This window comes from Hetaerina americana, unplaced genomic scaffold (assembly GCF_022747635.1).
Source record: "Hetaerina americana unplaced genomic scaffold, ioHetAmer1.1.p SCAF_5, whole genome shotgun sequence".
Classification (NCBI taxonomy): domain Eukaryota; kingdom Metazoa; phylum Arthropoda; class Insecta; order Odonata; family Calopterygidae; genus Hetaerina; species Hetaerina americana.
Window position 1 is genome coordinate 95724713 of NW_027287095.1, and position 24682 is coordinate 95749394.

General features: G+C 45.9%; 1 protein-coding gene across 1 annotated transcript in view; it reads right to left on the reverse strand.

Moving 5' to 3' along the window:
• The window catches only part of eya (eya transcriptional coactivator and phosphatase 2), a 295670-nt gene that overhangs the window by 238656 nt on the left and 32332 nt on the right, over positions 1-24682 (reverse strand). The window contains exon 2 of the mRNA XM_071592607.1: positions 9441-9533. Coding sequence (XP_071448708.1) covers positions 9441-9447 — 7 coding nt within the window. The 5' untranslated portion in view covers positions 9448-9533. The remainder of the gene's footprint in view (positions 1-9440; positions 9534-24682) is intronic.

Below are 24682 nucleotides of genomic sequence, written 5' to 3' on the forward strand. Positions count from 1 at the left end.
ATAATTAATCGAGCGGAATATACGATAGAATGCAATCGTATTAATATAGAAAACAAACGTATTTGTCTGTTTCGTAGATATTGAAAAAGCGTTTGATAGAGAGAATTGGGAAAAACTAATGAGTATATTGTAGAAAATAGGAATAGATTGGAGGGACAAGAGGCTAATCCGCAACCTGTACATGTATCAGGCAGCTCGGGTGGGAGTGTGGGACGGAGAGTCCGCATGGGCAGTGTTAGGAAGAGTTATAAGGCAGGGGTGGTGACCCTTCAACCTCGATTGCTTGCAAATGGCCATACGGGGCCAACCCACTTTCTCACACCAGAGACCAGCCACCGTTGGCCTTTACGCTGCCCTGCAAATGTTTCTAAGGGGTTGCCACCTAGTTAAGTGCGATGGGTTGGATGGAAGGAGGGACTGCCAAGGTCGCAATCTTGCCGAATTAAGCCCAAATATTGTTATCATCAAAGTGAGAATTTTACATGATTTGATAAGATTGCTTCTTTCCCGGAAGATAAATGCCTGCGTGCTGGGATTTCTGTCAGGAGAATTCACACCTGCGCATTTTTTCCCGATGAAAATGCAGAGCCCACTCTTGACACCAAGCAGCAATACATGCAGGGCTGCACGATAGGCCTTCCCTTGCCCTATTGACGCATACACGTTTATCAAGTGGGGGTGCACATGGGCTGAAGAGGCTGCTGAAGAGGCCGTCCCGGTAAATAATAAAGAGTGAGGGCATGAAAAGGTTAACGGTGGGGAGAGGAAGGGTTCATTAGCAAGGGGTAGGAATGGGGTGGGGGAAGCACGGGGTGGGGGAGGCACGGGGTGAGTGACGCACGACGCCGCCGACGTAGAGGGGCGCAAAGGCGAACAATTGAAGAACGCGCCGCAAAACACAATGAGGGAATGAGCGAGTGGGGTGGCGTGCTCAGTGGCACACACAATGAGAGTGGAGGGGCGGGGGTTTAGGGGGGTGCGGGTAAAAAGAGCCGCGCAGGGGAGCGGAAGGGCCCGTGGGGGCAAATGAGCAACAAAGCGGTGCAACAATCGGGATGAAATCCCATTGAGGACGACTTCTCGGCACATTATTGAAAGGGGAGTCGGAGGGGGGTGGTCAGGATTCCCAATGGATCACGCCGCCCCTCGTTCCTCACGCAGCCACGTCAATCCCATCATCTCCACCCACCCACCGCTGCCCCTCATCCACTTTGGATCCCCGCCCGCCCCCTCGCCCCTTCGGGAGGCTACGGCAAAGGACCTCAGGTCACCAGCGATCACGTCTTGAATGATGACGGAGAATCCCTATTCATATGGAAAATTTAACTCTGCACACAGCACTAGGTAAAAAGGCGAACTGTATTTACCCGTACTTCAAGGGAACAGTAATTATTTTGAAACATCTGGTGTTTAATCACAATGCTGCAATCATGCCTCTTCAATTATTTCCTCCACATCTACGTTGAACCGCACCGGTGATAATGGACAACCCTGTCTTAATCCTAACACTGTCCATTCGGACTCTCCGTTCCCCGCTCGTACCTGAAGTCTGAAGGGAAATAATGTACACCGTGATAATATATACAATAGTTCATCAAAAGTACTTCTCAACATCCACGCAATACCCCGCAAGCCTCCATAAGGGTGTCACGACTGAAGACGCATATTCACACACGTATATTAGTTCATGCATACATTAGACATATAAACAAACACTCAAATGCCTATATAATTCATATACTGATATTTGGATTGATTAACAATTCAATATTAGTATCTCAGTAATAATGTTCAAGCGCTTGGATGGATTCTGTTGTCATGATTGCGTTTGGTGCAAGGGAAGGCCGATGATTTCTTGAATTGGTCGAGTAGGCCGTGTCTCCCTCCCTCTCTTTTTCCATCCCGTAGGCGTCGACTCCACCGAAACATAATTTGGTGCCACACCAATGCCTTCGGAGCGGCACCAATGCCTCAGGTGTCCTCAGCGTGTCTTTTCGTGAATCAATTCCATCTCATGGTGATCCCTCCAGCATGCCAACCGTCACGCTTAATCCCTTCTCGCACGCATTTGGAGCACAACTAGCGATTTCTCTCCGAGCGTCACGGGATTCACGTTCTCTCTCGTGAATCCCGTGAATATTGCCGCGTGTCGCAATTGTGGACTAACTATTATAACAGAATAACACATTTCGCCGACTTTTCATCACATTTTGGAACATATCCTACAGTGAAACCTCGACTCTTTTACAACTTTTACGACCCGCTTATTCTCCTTACGTGCGCGCTCCACGAAAGTTTTGATGTCCGTTCAAAACAGAAGTATTTGTAGCTTTTATGGTATGCTTAATTCGGTGCCATCAATTTAATTATTTACGTTTTTCGTTTCTTTTCTTTCATTTCATTTCATAACTTCACCGCCGTTAACTCTCTGATGTTACATTTCAAACCGCACTCTTTACACCCGATTAGGGACTTCGTTGTAGATTAGGATGTTGCAGGAGAGGCATTAGAATTATTTGCTAGTTTTTGTGATTCTGAAACCTACCTTAACCGGTAGATTACCTGTAGTAAAAAAAATTCTTTACACCACTTCGATATCTGGTTTAAATCGCAGGAAATAGCACGATATCTGCCGATGTCCTTATTCTCTGTAATTCACAGCGTCGTCTGCAAATAATGTAGGGCTGCTTCTAACGTGAAGTCTTAGGTCGTTAATGTATGACAAGAAAATATGAGGGGGGCCTTCGCCGTGGGGCTCCTGATGTTGAATCCGCCTTCGACCAATTGAATCCGTCGACATCTACGCTTGGATTACGATTAGCACAAGGATGTCCCCGTTCAATCTCTCTCTAACGCCATTACAATTACCTTTATTTGATATAAATTTAGTATTTTACGCTTTCCATCGATTGCTTTCGACAACTTGGGTTTCATTTCCGCAATTTTGGCCCGTCGGTCACTAATGCCCGCTGGTACTTCCAAGACAATTAATCCCTGGCATATTACTCCCAAGTTTATGGGAGCCCTGCCTTATAACAATAGTTTTGAATCAAACGTCCTACTATATACATCAGATGGTGTCAAATATGAAAGAACCTTCCGTGTTCAATCAAATTCTTCAACTCACTCTAGGCATTCTATAGGGTGCGATTCTCGTACCTCGCAAACATGTTTCCGAAAAACTCCCATCGACTGAAATTTAAGAGAGCAATTCGTTAAATATTATTATTCGAAGTATCCTACAAATTTACTGTCAACCATACATTGGATTGAAGAAAAATGAGCTAATATATTTTGGTATATTTGTTATTACGAGGGTGATCTGAAAAGTTTCCGACCTTAGAAATCATCAGGAATTACGGAAAATTTCAGAAAAAATGTCTTGTATCTTTATTGGGTCGGAAACTTTTCAGACCACTCATGTAAATGCGTAAAACGTTCATATTTTTAATGCATAGCTCCTATTGACCATGATCTGACCTTAACCATCAACCAAGGTTGGCTGGGTAGCAAAATACCTATTGCCCCTAGTTAAGAGCAATTGGTCACGTTTCCAGGGAAAAACAACGAACAGTAGATTTAACTTCCTCACCTATCACGTGTCTAATCCAGGCGAGCACTTTCTCGTGATTCCACATCGACATCGAAATAAATACTCCGCGATCCACCAAAAAGGTGCGTGGCAGGGGGTGCAAGCACCAAGTGGGAAGGGTGAGTGATATTGGACGGGAAGGTTACTTCGTGCATCAGTTCGTGATGAGGGGCATTGCGAAAGGTTTTCGTGAAATGCAAATTCAAACCATTCACTTTGAATTCCCTAAACCCTAATTGAAGATATCATTGAAGTAAAGAGACGAAGACGTTATCCACGCATCAGGGGCATCAATCTGAATGTGCAGGGGAACACGAGTCGCTTAAGCCGAACACCGATGCGCACGAGCACGTAACTGCCCACGTCCTTCACGAATATTACACGCACCCTCCATTTAAATGACGCCAATGCAATACCAAATAAGCAGACGAGTCGTATTACTCCCTCCAACGCCATCCGCACGTGGCGACGAATATCGAAATGAAATCAATTACCCTCTCGTTAGAAACGTCTAGTCCACAAACCCTAGAAAACATGAATCCACAATGAAATTGACGCATTGGTAAATCAGTTCTGAAAAATCAAATCTCTCAAATGATTCACCGTGTACCACGATCAGGGCATCAGCATTTTTCTAAAAGTAATTTAGTTTTAAAGGTTTTTGCGTGAATATATACGACTTTCTGGGTGTAAATTAAAAAACCACTCCGAGGATAATTATCCTCATTTCCTCCTGGAATTTCGAGTTGATGGTGTCCCATTTCCAACATGTCCATACACCACTGTGCGTTCGAAGCTGAAAATGGCTCGATTGTATTCCAAGAGCGGGAGAAATACCCCGCTCACACTTCAACCGAAATGGCGCGCATTCGAGGACGAGATGAATTCCTGAACTTCATTATTTTATTTATTTATTTAGGATACATTGCTGTTAGGCGATAAGCCGGGTGGCAATGACATGATATAACAAGAGCTATAAACTATGCAGTAGTCAGTCTTCATACCTCTTACCCTCGAAAGCATAATTCTTATTTTGCGTTTTCATCTTAATTAAATGACACCTGTAAGACAGTAGCAACATGCATGGCAGGGAGTTCATCCCATCACGACAAGAATTCACATTGCGTAAATGCATGTGGTCAGGCAGCGTACATGAAACAATTAGAGCAGCCAAATATTTTTATCCTACATAGTTGTGAAAAAATACGAGACTTATTCTTGAAACATTAATATAGAGATCAATTAAATTTATTATAGGTTAATACAAAAAATTTTGCCACTTAAATCGAAATGAGAGTGAAGTACTCCCTTAAAGTGATATTTCCTAATCGAGCGACCCTTAAGATGTGGATGGACCAACGAATACTCCCAGGACGTGGTCCGGCACACCACTCCGCTCCGCCCGGGCCGTCCGAGGGATGCGCTCCGAGAGTGACAGGGCAATGACGCGCACCATCGGCCACGCACGCACCCTGCAGGGACACACCCTCATCCCACCCTCTCCGAGCCAACCCCTCGGCCACCGGACGACGGCGATTCCCACTGACACCCCCGCGGGATGTCCGGGGAGGGGGGGGAGATACACTCGACAATGGACTCCACTCCTATTGTTGAACCCCAATCCGTGCGAGCAAAGGTGAGCCCTACCGCCCCTGCCCCCTCTCATTTCGAGGGAGGGGCAGGGGGTCTCGACCCCTAAGCAGCAACTTAATCCCTCCCCCTCCTCCGACAAAGGCGCCCTCGCCAAAGAGAGCCCCAAATCCAACCTCGGTTCGCACATCTTTTGACGGGCGGGGGGCTCTACGCAGCTACCCCCCTTCCTCGGAGTCCCATTCGCCATTTTCCACCAGCATCCAAAAGAGTAAATTCTCCGGAATGAGGTCTCTGCCCCTCCGTGAAAACGCCGTAATACGCTCTGCGCCCCCACTCCCCCCTCCGTCGGGCTGGGCTCTCAGGGGTCCCCCCCTACCCTTCCCGTCCCCAACTCGGCTCTTTCCTTGGGAGCCCTCTCGGAAGGGAATGTTCCCACGCGCGGGGGAGGAGGGAGACAGCGTGGGGGACGTTGCAACAGGGTAAACAACCCCCTCCTTCTCCCTTCTGCACGGGAGGACAGCAGTCCGGGTGGAAAGGGGGGGCGGGGTTGGGTTTGAGTGTGAGACCTCAGGGCGACCATTGCCGGCAGAGGAACCTCAACGACAGCTGGGCGCAGTTATCCAACACGGAACCAGCCTCCACTTTCCAGAGTCGGTTTCCAGACTTCAATCAATATGCTACTGCGTTGCGTTTCTTAAATTGAATCATTGCATCGACTGTATTCGCTTGGATTGTGGTTGGGTCTTCCTATTTCGGACATCGTTTTCATTCATAAAGTGGGTGAACTGAGGAAGGACCGCTATTCGGAGTCGGATCACCTTGAGAAACCCACCGTTTCGACTGTTCCTCTGTCTCTGGAGTGAAATAGTGTACGTATCCACGTTTCGTCCTGAGTTATGCATTGATGCAGCAACTCTTAAGGATTGCAATGGAAAAGCGCCCAACCAGCCTCCGGCTCGATCACACGATTGTGTTTATTCTCCACTGAAAGAACTCATCCAGCCCAGGTTTCTCAAAACCCAATTATTCGTGCGAAATTGAAAACACATGTATTTATCTACCTTGTGATGTGAATATGGTCTCAACTATTTGGCAACCTTTGATTCGTCGATATCTATAAACGAATTCGTGGGTTTTGTCAATCATTTCGGAGGAGGTCGTCACTTCCACTGGACGTCCCGAACGATGTTCATCATTTGCCGTTGTACGGTCACGTTTAAACTCATTTACCCTAATGTAAGCAGTCGTAAACACAGAAGGAGATAGCTGTGCCATGAACTTCATCCAACCCGATTTTATCTCTTTCGGTGTTAAGTCTTCTAAATAGATATGCATAATCACCGCACGAAACTCAAATTTTCCATTTTTCTAAATAAACAAACGTTTGTTGCTTCAATAGACTATGAAAATATAACCACGCGGTGGATACAGCTGAATTTATAACAGCATCCTAGAGAGAGATGAGGCTTACAAAAAGCAAACGTTCATTTATTAGTATATTTTGTGTAATTTGGAGGAAATAGGTTACAAATGGTGCACATTACCGTATTATGGATTGATTTCACAAAAGTTAGCCAACCTCTTTCCTAGGGAGAAATTTCGAATAGCTTTTTACAATACGAATAACTTTAATAATCTTTCTTGAATACTACAAAAGACAAAATATGTACACATAATAAAAGTGGCGTTTGTAAGTTAACTTGTGGGGACTGTAGTGCTATATATATAGGTCAAACGAGGAGATCATTAAAAGCACGGACGGAGGAACACAAACGCTGTTTCGGGAACTGTGACCTCAAGCGATCACACTTCGCCAAACATCTATGGGAAGAAAACCATGGGAGTGATTTCAACCCGGAACTCTTACACCAGATGGAAAAAGGAATGAGGATGGACAAGTGGGAAGAGCTCGAAATCAGGAAGAATTTGAAAACGGGTCATTCGGTTAACGATTTATTGTTTGAATACCTCTCCCCAAACCTGGAAGTGCCCCTTTCCCTCGCAGATAGACCCGACAAACCCCCCACCCCACTGTAAACCAACCAATCACCTTTCCTGACTCTTAACACCCCACTCCCCCCTCCCCATCAACACCGATCGTAACCCCATTTTCTTTCGCCTCCTTCTCCCCCCTCTCTCACCCACCCCTCTATCCCTCATGAATGGTATATAAATGGACTGCAACTTGTTTAATTTGTACCTGATGATGACGCTTGAGCGTTGAAACTAGTTGTACGTGAATAAAAGACAGTGGAAAGATACATTGTATTCTTCATTTAATTACCAACTAGGATATTGAAGGAATCAGCTGCAATTTTGCCCCGTTTGCAGAAAGTATTTTTCTCGAGTCGATAGAAATATGCTCAGTCCCTTGCGACAGAATGTTAATTCTAGCAGAGAAACCATCCAATTAAAGGCTCATATCTTTAACATCCATTTCATAAAAAAATCTTCGAGCACATAATTATTAGGTTCAATCATGAAATAGCGCGAGTCTCAGAGTTTACCGATAAAAAATCAACACGGTTTCGGCAGACCTTGCGAGACCCAACCAGCACATTCCGTTCTTGATATTCTGGACACGCAAACTGGACTGGCAAAAATAATGTTCCAGTTGATTATACATTATTATATTTTTAAAAGGCATTCCGCAAAGTTCCTCATAGGAAGTTGATCCTGAAGTTGGGAAGCTTCGGCATACGTAGATAATTGTTCTGCAGGTGAGATGAATCATTTTGTAACTTAGTGACCATTTAGCCACCGGGTATAAAAATATGATGTAGCAATTTGAGGATCTTCTTTTGTTGGAAATTCCATACTGGATGATAAATCCGTTTGTAGATATTGAGGAGTACCAGAGGAAGAATTCATTGGACTGCAGAATGAGATAAATTATCTGGAGTTTGGGTTACAGAAGGAGGTTTCCCATCGTTATCCTGCATTATGGATGGTGGTTAAAAAACTCCTCCTTGCATTTGCGACTTCATATTTGGTGGAACGTGGTTTTAGTGCAGTCACTTAGCAAATTTCAAAGTGGAGAAACAGACTTCAGGTTTGTGAATGCGGCGATTTTAGACTGCTGCTAAGTGACATTAAACCGAACGTTGGAAAGCTGGTATCATGTCATCAAGCGCATCCATCCCATTAAAATTTTATATGATGGAAATATGTGTTCTTAAATTAAGGAAAAGAATCACCTTAAATGACTTCCAGACCTTGAAAAACTATAATCTATATTCACTTAATTGTTTCACTAATTTTAACAAAACAAGATAGATTATTCTTTTTTCATAACTTGAAAACGTTCATGTTAAATAATTGCTTAATTTAAGTAAAAAAACTGACATGTGAGCTTCTAAAAAGAGCTTTCTTAAATTTATTTGTTTTGATAATTTATTTTTATGCAAAAAGTATATTACGAATTGATCACGCTGTTATTTCATCTGTGCCCAGCCATATTATTATCTAACCCCAATCTTTCTGAGTCCCCGGGTATTTCCCATTTTTTCCTACACCTTTTGTGGTGTACAAACCAGCTACTCATTTACACAAATGTTCGTTGTGATCAACCCCTGAATCCTGCAGAACTACTTTTGCTTTCTGCCCGCGGTCATTCCTCACACCTAAACCGTAGTCCCCACCTCATCACCATCTCTTTCTTCGCCTGCCGTCACATTATAATCCCCCATCACTATCAAATAATTCTCTGCAGGAACACACGCGATTGTGCCTTTTAACTGATCGACTACCCGGTGGACTTCCTCCTCATCATGATTGCTGCGTGGCATGTAGACCAAAACGACGATCTAATTGGGTGGTCCCGCTCTAACTTATAGTAAAAATATTCTAGGATTTCATAATCAATCCCCCAGTTCACCCAGTACTAAGCCCTATACGGCGTGTGAAATTCACACATAAGGGAAGGGGGGCCAGTTCCTTATTTCTGTGCCGCTTATGGTTTCCCAGGAAGACCCAGTACCGAAAAATCACATAGCTTGGGTGGAGCAGAGGGCCCAGAACCGGATCGCATGGGCCGGGGGACACCAACCAACTACAAAGGAATCGAACCCGACCCTTCCGGTCAGCAGTCCAACGCTCTAACTCTGGACTACCTCGACCCATGATTTCATAATGACTATTGTTAGTAGTAACTATGAAATAAATACTTATTGTTCACCCATAATCACTATTTTAATATTAAGACTCAAAAGTCACACTTCGTGGCCTAAACGCTAAACCGAATGTCACTTATTACATTCCATTCACTCTCGCTGCTGCGGGAACGTGGTCATGGACAGGCTCCAGTCCACGGCTCCAGCAAGCGACGCCATTCCACAAGGACACTTACCTGCGGAAGGAAAGAATTGAAAATTAAAAACCGTCATTGTGATAGACGAACAACAATCGATGCGCACGACACATACACATATTTTAAATCAGAAGCTGTCGAGCATCGATACACTATTTTTTAAAGTTTTCTTTATTTGCGGGATCTATAATCTTAGCGAGAATATGTAGATGTCCTTTAAAAATAAATCATTTAACTTTTTTGTCTTCACCAATGATGATTTCCTCCGAATAAGAGAGTGGAACTTTAAACGCAGCTATAATTAATTAATTTCACTGGTCAACGAGGCATTCCATTCGTCGTCCACGGACCAGGCAGTCCTGGGGACACATACAGACATACAACATCGCCGTCACACCACCCGGCTTGTTCGACTTTTGGTCCACCGTTGTAGTGGCGGGGGTGTGACAGGGCCCAGGTGTTTGGGCGGCGTCCCCCGGCCCACGTGATCTGGGACGGGCACCGCCTCCTCCACCAGGGCTGTGATCGGAAAGCATATCTACATGCTGTGATTCGTGAAGGTGGCAAACGGACCGGCGCCTCTTTCGCCCATTCTAGACGTCACGCTTGAACTCGCGCACACGTGCAGACAATTTTCCATGACGACCAAGAATCATAATTCCATTTAGTATCTTCAATATCAGTTTAGTCACCAACTCTTCGTAAAAAATACGTTTCAGCGTAGAATTTGGGGGTGCTGTGCGTAATAATTGCATTTAATGATTTCGAAAGCGACGACCGATACTGATTCAGTCGTGTGCAGCTCTAATCTTATGAAAACACGCCAGAGAGACAACAAAGAAGAGTTACGGAGTTGAGCGGGATTCGAAATTGGAAGCTGTTTGGAACTATCCGAACAATTTTTTGTTAAAACGTTCTGATTACAATAATCGCGACTCCTTCAACGTATATTCCCATTCATTCTTTACTCTTTTTTTCGGCTGCAGAAATTGAAGAACCCTCTGGACGTCTTCCGTAAATGGTTCATTACGTAAGTAGGAAGCAAGTAATCATCTCCATTTCGACCCTATTTCACTCGCATCGCTACCTTGTCGCCTGAAATCGAGCCAAAGCCACTCTAAGCCCAGCGCATGTCCGAGGGATGAATGGTGGGCTTAACAACACTGCTGGCCAATTTGTTTTGCAGCAAGGGAAGTGGTCATCCACCAACGTGCAGAGAGCCATTGTTCGCCAAGGATTGGAGAAGATCTTGATTCTCTGGAGTGAATACCGAAGGTTTAAAATGCTGACATATCGTAGGAGAATAGATCGCGAATTTAACGCAAGATTCGAACAATTGCCTTTACAGACGTGTGGTGGGGGCGCCTCTTCCCCCCGCCCCCGCCAAACGCCCCATCTGCGGCGACGCCCCGAAACTGTACCGACCCCCAATGGAACAGAACTCCCGCCCCTCCTCCCCCGGGTGGGCAACCACGCCCCTCCTTCCCCCCTCCGCCTCCGTAAAACAAGCGCACCCCCGTATGCGCCGCGGCGCACGCACTCCGGCACGCAGAGCCCATCGATTCGCCCCTCCTCCCCCGTCGGAGGAGTCCGCGTCGCGACGGAAGGGAGGGAAATGGGCGTCTGTGCTCTCGATGGCGCAGGATGGCCTGTCTCTGCACTTCCTTCGATGCACGGTGAATCACGAAAGAGGAATCCACTCGGGTGTGAGTCAGGTGGGATAGGCGAGGACGGTCGGGTTCTTACAAGGTGCCAAGGAGAGTCGGGCTATTGATAAGAGACGCACCACGATTTGTACGTAGCAGCCAAGCAACCTTCTCCACGGAAACATCGCACCATATCCGACACCATTCGAGCTGAATACCATGGAGGGAAGATGAGGGACGCCCAGCGCAGAGCAATCCATAGAAAGACCATCGGAACCATTTTCGAATTACTCCGACCACATACAGACTGTAAAAAATAAAGCAATGTCCCTATTAGGCCTTCTTTACCGCTTCACAGAAATTAAAGATCCAATGCCCATTCGTGCTTCTCAACCATTGTCCTCCCCATAGTATCATATTGTTCCCCAATTTGGTCCACCTCATCCCCAACTAATCTTAAATCCCTCGATTGCATCTCTCATTTCTTTGCTAAAATAGACGAACAGAGTCCCACATTTCCGCAATATGCCCTCAAATGCTGGTCTGTCTTCTTCATCCATTTCCGGTCCCCAAAACCGCAGACTTGAAGCTGATTTAAAACTCCTCCACAACAACCTAAACTCGACTATTGATTGCCCTGAACTGCTCTCTCTCTCTTCAACTTCAGGATACCAACTCGATCCATCCGCACCCACTCCCTCCCTACTCCATCTCTGCCTATTCCTAGGATATCTCTCACCAAGCGCTCACCTTTACTATTTCGCCTCTCCTCCCTTCTAAATGCACTCCCCCTCACACTCTCCATCCTTTTAATTCATCATGCAACAATGTCTCACACAACACAAGCTTTATCCCACCTTTCAACAAATTAAATTCTTCCGCTGCCCATGTTCGTTTCTCGTTGTTTATTGTTATGCTGTTATTTTATTTTGTCCTCTTTCATGTTTGTTATATTTTTTCACTGTAAATTGGCGCTACTGCTGTTTGTGAATAGTACTTTAAAATAAATAAATAAGATACATTTCCTTTTCATTGACTGTTGTCTCCATTGAGGTTTTCTTATCCTCTCGCGCCTACTTTGCCATTAAACATTCCCATTACTTCACATCGACGCGTCCATTATGCGTACGGGTGATACGGGAGTTGTATCCCCCCCCCCCGTGGAGTCCATGAAACACACCGCGCATAAAAAATACATCCAGTACATTCCCCATAGTGTTCTTATTTTATTGCCTAAAAGGATTCAACGGAGATATTCACCAGAAATGCGTTCAATGATCAGCCCAAAATGAGATCAACTGGCATGCACGAAGATGTACGAGGTCTGGCCAATAAATACGCGAACTGGTGCAATATGGCAGCCATGACGCGGACTATAGCCCCGCACACTAGCGGCGATAGTTACCTGAGATTCAATTAGCCGTCTGTGCTTGGCGGATCGTCGAGCTGTGCGTATGGTGCCAGTCACGTTAATTAATGTTGTCCTTGTTTTTACTGCTCGTTGAAAACGGAAATCACGGAGTAACAAAGAAACATCAAGTTTTTTGTTGAAGTGCGGTAACAGTTATCAAAAAATTACTGAAATGTTGACAGCTGTTAACGGTGATAATGCTCTGAAGAAAACATCCGTTTTCAAGTGGGAAAAGTGCATAGACCTGAAAGGAGATTATTATGGAAATTAAATACATTTTTCCCAAAATATTGTTTTTCCTTCGTTGGGTCTGGGACCACCCCCGCATGCTCTGGGATTCCGTTTGTCTTCCTCCGAATCTACATACACTTCTCCAGTGTCTCATTCCCTCTTTCGCCCTTTCCTTTCTCCGCCTCATCACCGAATTCTTCGAGGCTCATTTCTCAATATAGTTTTCATTCGCCTTCTCCGACTCTCGACGTATGTTTACTTTATGGAGCCACCACCCGCTCATCTCTTCCTGGCCTCTCCTGTTTCTCCCTTCTTTAAAAAGCTCTCTTTTCTACTTAGTTCTCCATTGCCGCCAGCCTCCAACTCTTCGGAGAGCGACTTGCCCTTCCGCCACTTCCGCGATTGCCTCCTTCAGCCCAATCACTCTTCCTTCCTTCTTAGCTGCTCCGTCCTCCGATATTTCGCCGAAGGCCAAAATGAATATTTCTCCCCTTCTGTTTTCCCTCCTGGGTTTTTCTTTTGCCATATCTGACCCCCTGCCCCGGGGTATCTCTGTTCTGCTTTCGTCTTTGACTTCTACCATCACGGTTCTCCAGGCGCCCACTATGCTCGCGACCAACGGAATGCGGATAACTTGCGAACGGCTAAAGGATAAATTGCTCCCAGTGACAGCGTGAAATTAAAAGATAAGTTATTTTCTCAAAGTTTTGATTAATGGAAGTAATTCCAGTTGTTCTCAATGTATCCCAACCCGATTTTCTTAATTTATAATAATGTGTTGCTTCCTGTTGGTTCTTGACGATTCTTCGCCAGTTGGGCCTCTTTCCTGTATAGACATTATTTCCGAAACGAGTCTGTCCGTCCCATTCACAGGATGCGTACCGGACATGGGACCGACGGTTCCGGAACCTACGCGTCGCGTGCTCTAAACAAACACCGACCGCGCCGGCAATCGTAGGACGCCGCGCATCACGACGCTCTCCCCCGGGAATTGCACCGCCGCAGGACCGCACGTCCACCCCCAACCCCGGCCTCGTCCTCTCCCCGGCTGCCCCCAGGGAGAAACTGCATGGGTCGACTCTTGGATTAGTCGTGCGGAGAGAGGAGCAGTCGGCCCGTGGGATAACCCGCGGGCGATTCCTCCGCGCCGTGACGGGGAATAATCGCGCGCCATGACGAGGGGCGTCTACTGGTGCACGGTCGCCCATTCCGAGCGCTGAAGGCACGCATCACGCTCCAGTCCCGTTCCTCGGAGCGCCTCCCTTCACTTTGCCGCCCCGACGCGAATTCGATATCCCAGGAATGCTCGCGCACTTGCTCGGAGAGCGCACGAGGGACGCTCGCCATGATTCCTCCATTCCGCCCTCCTTCGAGGGGGCGTCTCGCGGGGAATCTAGGTCCAGGGTCAGCCGAGCCAATCCGCCCCTGGACCAGGATAACGAACATTCGTCGAGCACCATATCTTTAGACTTCAATTGGACTGTGCCTTGGCAAGCAACACATAAGAAGCTGACGTAGAAATTGTGAATCAGTGGAATTTAAAACTACGCAGGGAATTAGATCCAAGTTTTTCTTTTCGACCGAATTGAGAAATTAATGATAATTGAAATGAAATAAGTAACTTTGTAAATACACACGCACTATTTCGAACGTAACCCAGGTTTCCACGTCGGTCGCCATCTTCAGGTCCTGATGAGCACGTCCGAGAGATAAAAAGGAAAGCGCCATCGACCCCTGCCCCCCTCCACCCCCCCGTTCTCTCATTCGCTCACGTCGAGGTCCTTCATTGGCATTCCGCGGAAACGTCAAATTATTCGCCGATGACATGGCCATCTACGACGATGCATGCAATAAAACGGACTATGAGGCTCCTTCCGCTGTACACAATTAGTGTTTGATGCCAAGGGTGGGTTCTATGCTCAGTCAAATATGGAACAATGCTCAAATCTTGCATTTCTGGAAAATGAAATTCGAGCACATCAAAAAACACGAAGAATAAATCAAGAATATTCGCGTCCTTTATATTATCAGCTGACCTACATAAAGGGGAGGGAAAGCAGGCGAGGGAAATAAGCTGCATTAATGCAACTTGTATTGGCTGAGTGAATAGATAGAAAGGGGGAATATTCGCAATAACAAGGCAAGGAGAAAGGTACGCCATTTCTCGTTGTGTGGACCTCGCCTCGAACACACGCCGAGTGTTTGTTTGAGTCCTCGGCAGGACTTAATTTCGAAATGATGTGGAATAGAAGCTAGTCACCCCGTTTCGTGAAGCTGCTCAATAATCGAACAGGAAGTGCAAATAATGCGTGTTTAACAGGGGCACCTGGGGAATCATTCCGAGGCCTGCCATTTGCATCTGCAGGCGAGACAACAACCCTCCAACATTTCATCTTCGAACAAAGGCATGCATTTGGCCTTGGCAAGCATTTCTTCACCCTGAAATTTATATTTCACACGGGAATATTGGCCCCCACCCACGGCTGATTCCCTGAACCACCCAACCCCCCCTCACCCTCCGACACCTCCTCCTTTCCCCCACCCACCCTCCAGACGCGCCCTCTTTTCCCCCGCCGACACCCCTTCCCTTCCGAGCACCCAAGAAGCCTGTGAAGACACCGACAATTAACGGGTTGACCGTTATGATTTACTTTGCATAAAAAATGAATAAATAAAATAATCACAATCGACCTTAAATCTTTCCAGACCGCCCCTAGGCAGTGAGTGTTCGCACAGCCGTTCAATGGGGGGACTCCTCGGCCCCATTCGCGGCGAGGGTGGGCCAACACCCCCTCGTCTCCAGGGTACCCCCGTCGAGGGGGATGTCTGGAGGCCACGTCAAAGGCAGACAACCGCTCCATCAAAAACCTCCCACCGCCGCCGTTCCTCCCCATTCGGGCCCACAAAAAAAACTCCAAACGTTAAAACCCCCCCCCCCCGCCTCCGTCGCCCCTTTCAAACAAAACACGGCTTGCGCCGCGAGTGCCGACCCCGCGGCTTCGAGGGAGCATTTTCCAGTTCGACGCCGGGAAAACACATCGTCCGTCCGGCGTTAGGGCCACCCCTTAACCGCCCACCCCCTTGGATCCACCGAATATGAGCCACGCTCGTGAATGAGCCCAACCCGGACACTTCCTGAGTCAGTCCAGAGAACACGCCGTCAACAGGAAAGCGATTGGTACTTTCAAATTGGAGAAGATTTTCTCGTTTTGAATTAGACAGCTGCTAAAATTATGCCATCGCGGCCAACCACGCGAGGATGTGTAGCTTGAAAACCATGCACTGCGGTTAAAATGCGCTCTATTAGGTCCACTGGAATGCCTTTGTTTATGAATGAATCCCCCCGTGGTGGCCATGGCCCCGAAAAGGACCCAGGAGAACAAGAGAGCGACGACGCACGCTGCGATTCAGGCGTAAGACGCTACGACGGAAAAGATATTCACGACCTTGGCCGACACGACGTCGCGACCAGTAGCGTTTCCGTCAACCACCTCTGCTTGCTTCCGTAGGCTAAGGGCAAGCCAAACCAAACCACCTGAACCAAGGAGTCTCCTGATCAAGTGTACCTGGGCGAGTGTTACATTGACGGAACGGAGAGATCTCTTGTATGCACGCCAAAGGAGAATGAGAGGCCCTAACCAAGAAACAATTCCGTCAAAGACCCAGCGCGGACTCAACCGATAACCTCGATTTTTGAGCGAAAGGCCCAGGTTCGATACCCGAGTACGCCACTGCTCACCATTAGCTTCAGCCGAGCTGCACGATTTTTCAGGTATCAGATCCTTCTGGGAAACCATAGATGGCTCAGGGCAACTATCCTTGATGGCAGTATTGCCAGAACTTTCATTCAAGCTGCTATTCCCACTCTATCCTTTACCCACTCTTGATTCGCAGGTTTTTCACTCCCTCCTTCTCTATGTGGGTGTTTTCCTGCGTGGATTTTTGCTAGCTGAGAAATGCCATGCTCTCCCTAGCTTTTCCCAAAAACCTCATTCTTTGCTCAGACTTTCCTGTTCTCTGTTACGAAGTTACTGTTCTCTTTCTTCACTGCCATTTACTTTGAGTTTGTACGTGCGTTCACGTGTATACTTAATTTATTCAAGTATAAGTATGTATGTATGTATATATGTATATGTATATATATATATATATATATATATATATATATATATATATATATATATATATATATATATAATGGGCTGACACAAAATAACACAAATAGAAAAGAATAGACACATTTAAAAGAACACTCACACGGTAAATTGTTCGAGCTTTCGGCCCTCTCAGAGGCCTTCCGGAGTCTCACTTGAAGAAGGCCTCTGAGAGGGCCGAAAGCTCGAACAATTTACCGTGTGAGTGTTCTTTTAAATGTGTCTATTCTTTTCTATTTGTGTTATATTGTGTCAGCCCATTATTGTGCCATTCGTGTGAGTTTTTCCTTACAATCGTTATATATATATACTAGTAAAAAAATGACCATTTAAATCTGTCTGTCCTGCAGTCAATCTCTCTAATCTTACATTCGTGTAGGGCCCGGGTTCGAGTCCTGGTGGCGACATATTTTTCAATGTTATCCCGATCCCTACTTGAGTTGCTTTGTGGAGAGCACTTTGAGTGAGTATGCCGTCCGTCGGATGGGACGTTAAAACTGTGGTTGACCCCTTGGCGTCCCTCGTAATTAGAGTGGGCTAATGACTCTACCGGGTTTCCCTCGACCCTCCTTCCGTTCCCTGGACATCCTGCCCCTACCAAATAACTCCCACCTACCCATTCTGGCGCAAATTTCGGTCGCCCTTACCAAATACCCTCACCAAAATTTCCCCGACCAGGGGTTTAAAGCAAGCAAAGCTACAAGCAACGAACATGAAAACACTCCTTCCTTTCTGTAACTACTACCCCACACATCCTTTTCTTTCCAAAAATATTCTCAAGAGAGCCTGCCAAAATCAAACTCCCCCAAAGCTCGACCACTAAAAGCACCAGCCATCCACCGCCAAACTCTCTCATCACTCCACTTCAAATCCCGTCCAATTTAGAGCCAAAGCCTAAAACCACACCAACCTAGCACACACCCTCCATTGCCTGATTGAGGAGAGCTCGGCACATAAGCGACACCACAGCTGCTCTCAAACATCATCGCGTCCCCTAAAATACGTGAAACGCCCCATAAAACTTATCCCATTACAAATATATAAACAAATAACAATAATAAGAAAATATAACATTAAACCATAACTAAAACAAAAGAGTAGAAGGTAAGGAGATTAAGGGGATTGCGCCGTCTCCGCCACTTTCCAACACCTTTTAGTTCCATGCAACTCCGCAAGAGGAACTATTTCCTATAACAAGGATTCCGGGTTGTTCCGTTTCTATATAGTTTAAGTTCCCATGCTTTTTTATTGTATATTTCAACTGCAGACTAAAATACCCTTTAACTGAACTGAAGTCGTTGGAACCACTTTAACCTGAAGATGATCTCTAGACCGAGAACGAAATTTCAGTCGGCAAAAGACTGCAAAGGGTAGAGCACCGGAAGACCTCCACTGCCATACCACGAAACACCCCAAAAGTCTGTGCCGGAACATGAATGTACTACTAATTTTAATTCGACATGTTTATCCCTCATATCCAACGATATTTTCAGGAGAATATTTGAATCACGAGATAAAATGCTATGAATTTAGCAAAGAGTACTTTTTTCGGGGTGAAAGGGAGCCGGAGACGCCATGTTTATTTCCCGGGCACATAGTATTTTCGAATACTACTTGTGTGGTTCATTCCACGCATCACATTCACAACCAGGCATAAGGAACATCTGTTGTTCCAGTCATCCGTGAGGAATTGATGAAATTTCACTTTGTAACTGGGCTTTGTCGTAAGGATTATACTGACCTCCAAACTCTTCGATTATTGCGAAAGGGTGCATACAACTGTGACAAGACGACCACCTACGTACGAAAAGCGGGTGCGATTGAGGGGGGGTGGAGCGGAGGAAGAGAAGGGAAGACCCTTCGGCCCGTCCTCCAGGGCCGACTCTTCCGATGTTGCGGCTCACCTACGAGTGGCGACATCCTGGCGGAAGCTAACACCTTTACGAAACACACACGCGAAGCGGAAACTGCAACGCATGAAAACAGATATGTAAATTTTCAACAGGTAAATTCTGATTTAAATTGATAATTTCATTCCAAACGGAGCATTAATGATACAATAAGAAAATGCATTCACAGGGGGTTATCATAGATAGTTACTTGCAAGACGGTCTTTAGCCAAAGACGGCCTCTTCTGATTGAAGATAACGGAATTTTTACACCACCTTCAAGTGAGGACAGCAAACGGTCCCGGGGTGAATGATTCACTCCCGCGCCTGGAATCACCGTCGATTCCCAACCTCGCCTCCCCGTTCGTCTAGGGGATAGGGCATTTCTGATATCGCGATTCTACATTTATGCCAATGTCGACTCCTCGAACGTGACCATCGACGTCGCGACCGAGGTCATCGATTTCGAGAATGTTGTACTTGATATCGATATTGATTTCGAGAGAAATAATCTCCAAGTCGAACCAGCGTTCACCATCCTCGAGATATCGTAGATTATCTCCATTTAGGGACAAGTAAATCTCAATTAACGTACTTTGTCGAAGTAAAATTATTCTGACGTAAGTTTCAACAAATTTAATATTAATGCTAGTCTTGGGTTTGGAAACGTGGCGGTTACGGCGCTTAGTCCCTCGACAGGAGAAGTTCAACCAAACCTAAGTATCACACGCGCCAGAACTACACACATTCTTCTTATGCTTAAATTAACTCATTTTAAAGCTTTAAAAACGTCTACATCAACGTGAACCTAGACAGCAATATCATCGCCCACGTTGGCACGTCGAGACGACGACATCAAGGCCCTCCCCTCCGCGGAGAGGGAGTAGCGGGCGGGCGGGGGAACAGCCCGTCAGAGGGTTCCGCGGTTCTTCAATGGGGGACCAGGGGTGGGGAAGTTACAAGAGCACAAGGTGGCAGCCGCCATAAAAGCAACCCCCCCCCCCCACTTACTCCGTACAAACAAACACGCGTCCCCTCCCCCCCGGGGCACTCTAGTCGTCTCTTAACGGCATCAACACACCCACGCCCCCCCCATCCATCGGCGGCCGCCCCCCCCCCAGCCCCTTCTAAATCATCTCCCCCTTTGAGCGAGACGATTATAGTCTCTCTCTACCCCGCGCCCGCCCCGAGGCAAAACAGTGCCGCTGTCACGCCGACAAGTGCGCACGCCGACACGAGGGCCGCGCAGTCACGCTCACTCTCGCCGATTATTATTGTTTTCATTACTATTATTGTTCCAGCCGCCACTCCAAACACCGCAAGACCCGCCCCGCTCCCTCCACTCACAACTCCCCCCTTGAATCCCCTCGAGCACATCCCTCCGGATACGACATATCCCAATTAAAGAGTAAAGTATGCCTTGCCCTCTTACGCTGGACAATGTAACGCGTCCCTCAATCCTAGTATCACCACGCCCCCAGCGACCTCTCTCCCCCGTCCCTCAGTTCCCGAACCCGTCTCCCCTCTGAATGCGTCCTTCGCCGACTCGTCGACGTTTCCATCGTCACCTCCTCCCAGAGTCAAACAAACCACTGCAGCTTCCAACTCTTAAATCGCCGCTCAATTGCTTCCCGAGAGGTTATTGTTCCCCCTTTTTGGTCTCCCAGGTCCACTGCGACATCCCTCCCTCTTACATTCGACCACATCCACCGCTCCTATAATTCCGCATTCCCCCCTCCTCACCGACCTTCTCCCCCGCCCGCCCAGTTTAGGCGCCCCGCCGGCCGAATCATTCAACAACACAATTTGTGACACTTTTCTGCATTAACCACTCAAACCTCTGGCTACATTCACTTTTACGATCCTTTCTCCGCTCGTATATATGTTTAGATATATACAAGCGAGCTTGAATATACCTAACTACATTATTGCTATTATTATAAGGTAATCTACCGATTAAGGTAGGTTTTTGGATGGTCACATCCACCAAATAAACATTTTGTGACTCCTAACAAAACACATAATCCAGCAACCTACTCTACACCATGTCCCTCTTATAATATTACAATATTGTAGTGTTTTATAAAAATAAATATAATATTACAAAGACGATGGCTTATAAATATATATTTTTTTGATTGCATACATTTTTCTTCAGACGCCTATTTTATCGCTTCCAAAGACTCCAAGCTTAAATCTCTCGAAGCGGCGCGCTATTGCAACCCCCTAGTTGTGTTCTCTACACAATAATTAATTGAACATGAATAAGCACCTAACTACATATAAGCACAAAATCCCGTAAATTCAAAAATACATATACTATACGAGGGTCATCCGGAAAGTAGTACCCGTTCATGAAATAAAGACACAAAAGTAAATATTAACAAACATAAAAAATTTTATTTGAAAGAGGATACTTTAAACTACTTCTCAACATAATCTCCAAGCAAATTAAGGCATTTGTCATAACGTGTGACAAGTTTCTGTATTCCTGCTGCATAGTCCTTCGCCGCCAGCTCATTGAGATACGCGAGGGACCCATCTTGCACAAATTTTTGCATAATGCAGATGGTGTTTAACAATTTCATGAACAATTGTTCGAGAAACATTGGGAAAATGCTCACAGATGTCATCAATTGTGACGCGCCGATCGTTCCTCACGAATTCGTCAACTGAGCTCACCAGTTGGTCTGTAATGACAGACGGTCTCCCCGAACGCTCATCGTCGTGTGTGTTCCCCCTCCCCATGTTGAAGTTGCGACACCACCGCCGAACAGACGACTCGTCCATTACATTGTCTCCATACACCTCCTTTAATTGGCGATGAATATCACATGGGCGAACGTTTCTTGCATTGAGGAATTTAATCACTGCCCTCACTTCACAACTGGCGGCGTTCTCAATTTTTTTAAACATTGTAAACAATCACAGAAACAACACAGGCAATGCTAGCGTCACGCAACTTGGCTCAGAGAAGGCAGACAAGCCACTGAAGCTATCTGACCTCGTCCAGCGGCTACTCGCGTCGTCAGCACTTCATGCGGCACGAACGGGTACTACTTTCCGGATGACCCTCGTACATATGCACGCGGGTCATTCAATAAATACTCCGGATAAAATGGAAAAACAAATTATTTTGGGTAGATTTTGTTTTATTTTTCAACATAATGTCCTCTCACCTCAAGTCATTAATCAGCATTGTATTCCGCAAATTTACGGTAGGCTTCAAGTCAGAATACGGTATTGACCGATTAGATTTGCTAAATTAAGCCAACTGATGGAAAGTTACGAAAAACAGGATGAAGCCTCACACGGTTATGGTTAGCAAACTGATTCCGCTGGTTAAATTATAAAAATAACTTTACATCAACTAATATAGGTAGGTCGTTCAATAAGTCCTTGAAATAGAATAAAAAAAACGAGTTGTATTGGTAGCTTTTTTTATTTCCCAACATACTCTCCTTTTAGCTCGATACACTTCTCCCATGGTTTATCCAACGCTTTAAAGTCATCCAAAGTGTAGGATTTCGGAATTTTCAAAAGACAGGGATCTTTGTCGGCGATGCTCTTCTTGTTTGACGTGAATCGTTTTCCGCCGAGACATTTTTTCTAGCTCGGGCATAAAAAGTCAATGGGGCCAAATCTGGTGAATAGGGGGGATGTTGCAATAATTCGAACGTTGATCACAAAATTATCGTCATCGACGCTGGGCAGGTGAGCATCCGTGCATCGTCTTGATTGAAGTTTTTTTTCTTTGGCAAATGAGGATTTTTCTAGATATCTTCGCCCAACCGGTGCATAACGACGCATGTCGTACCTACTCTTCATTTATCGCTTTTCCTTTTTGTAATTCATCGATGCCTAGATGATCCCGCGTGCATCGTGCACCGTGGTAATCCCAAACTTTTCTGCCGATTTCACCGTCTTCGCCTTCATCGGAGCGGATCGCCGCAAGAAAACAGCAGTTTCCACTGTTCCACTGCCTCTTGAGTAAAGTGGTGTATTCATACTTCGTCCACAGTTATGTATTGACGCAAATACTCATCAGAATTGAGACGGTAATGCGCCAAAACAGCCTTTGAATCGACCACACGATTGCGTTCAGTGTCCACTGAGAGCAAACGCAGAACCAATATTGCCGAGATTTTGTGTGCAAAATGGACAACACCGAACCTCGTGATATGGCTGCGCTCTCAACTCTTTCCCAAACATCGATTTGTCGTTAACGAACAAGCATATCGTGGATTCAGCCAATCACTTCGGAGGAAGTCACTTTCACTGGACGTCCCGAACGATGTTCACCATTCGTGGATGCAAGGCCACGTTTAAACTTATTTAGCCAATTTTAAACAGTCACAAAAACAGAAGGAGATAGCTGTGCCATGAACTTCCAACTTCATCCAACTCTGCTTTGATCTCTTCTGGTTTTGAGCCTTTTTAAATAGAAGTGTTTTATCATCGCATGAAACTCATTCTTTCAATATTCTAGAAATAAACAAAAGTCTGCTCCTTCAATCGACTATTAAAATGAAAACGTGTGATGGATATGGCTGAAACTTGAAAAAAAAACTCTGGTGGGTGATGAGTCTTACTAAAAGTAACCTTTTCCAATACTACGGGCACCATCTCTTGGATTTCGTCAAGGAGTTATTGAACGACCCACGTTTACATGTAAATGCATGCATGCATATATAAAAATGTATATTTTTCCCACACGAAATGATCTCATACCGACAGATGACTCCCCACGATAAGCGATTGAGTTACGCATTGCGCCGACAATCCATTTAGACTACCTCGTTTCCTCCGCGCAATCGACGTGAATTAGGGGTCATGCAAATCAGTGGTCCTCCGCCCCACTGGTCAATTTCTCAAGGAAGCCCCTGAAAGAGAAATGCGGGCCTGGAGCGGGTGAAGGTTCCCGGGGGACGTCGGCCGCGGGCTCGAAGAGGAAATGAATCGGAGGCATGAGTGGGGGGCCCTCGGAGAAGGCACGAGGGGGGCGCTCGGGAGTGGCGGGGCAATCACAGAGCAAGAGCCCTTCTGCGGAGCAGTGCAGGAGGGCTCTTGATTGGAAGGATTAAGACAATGGGCGGAGGAGGGGGGACGTAATTTTTAATGTTTCACTTCCTCGAGGTAGGACGGTGAGGGAGGACACGGAGGGGTATGAGAACGTGACGGGAGGAGTAGTAGCGGATGCGCACTTTTCGCGAGCGGAGAGTGATCGATGGCCGCTAATATTTGATTGACATCTTCTCGTTGCTTGCCAGGAGAGAACGCCCCCGACCACGCCCTTCTTCGAGACGTCGTCCCGCAACGCAATCATCGGGAGTCTTACAGTACTTGCACTGCTGCGGGGATATCCTGCGGCCCTTGATGTTGTTTTTTTTATTTTACATCGAGAGAAACGGTACTGCAAATGGAATATCAGTGCAATGTTCCCTGGATGCAATTTGTGCTGGCTAATGGCGGTGCTTTGGCAAAGGACTCGAAAATATTTTATGAAGAAATTAATCTGCCGTGCGAATCCAAAGATTTATACCCGGAAGATGGTTTACGAACAAACGAATTAAGCGCATTTGCGTCGCAAATTATTTTAACTGACTTTAAAGAGGACTGAAAAACTCAACGAAAAACTATTTCTTAAAAATCCTTTGAAAATTTCATATTTTTGAAAACTTTTATTAAAGTTTAGGTTCCAATATTTAAAAATTAGTAACTAATACCATTAAACTGTTCGTATAAAAAAAGATGTGTGCAAAGAAAACTATGTGCATGATATAAATAATGCGAAAAACGCTTTCTACAAGAAAATTCGTTGAAAATGTCTCATAATAGTACGGCTCGTGATGTGTTG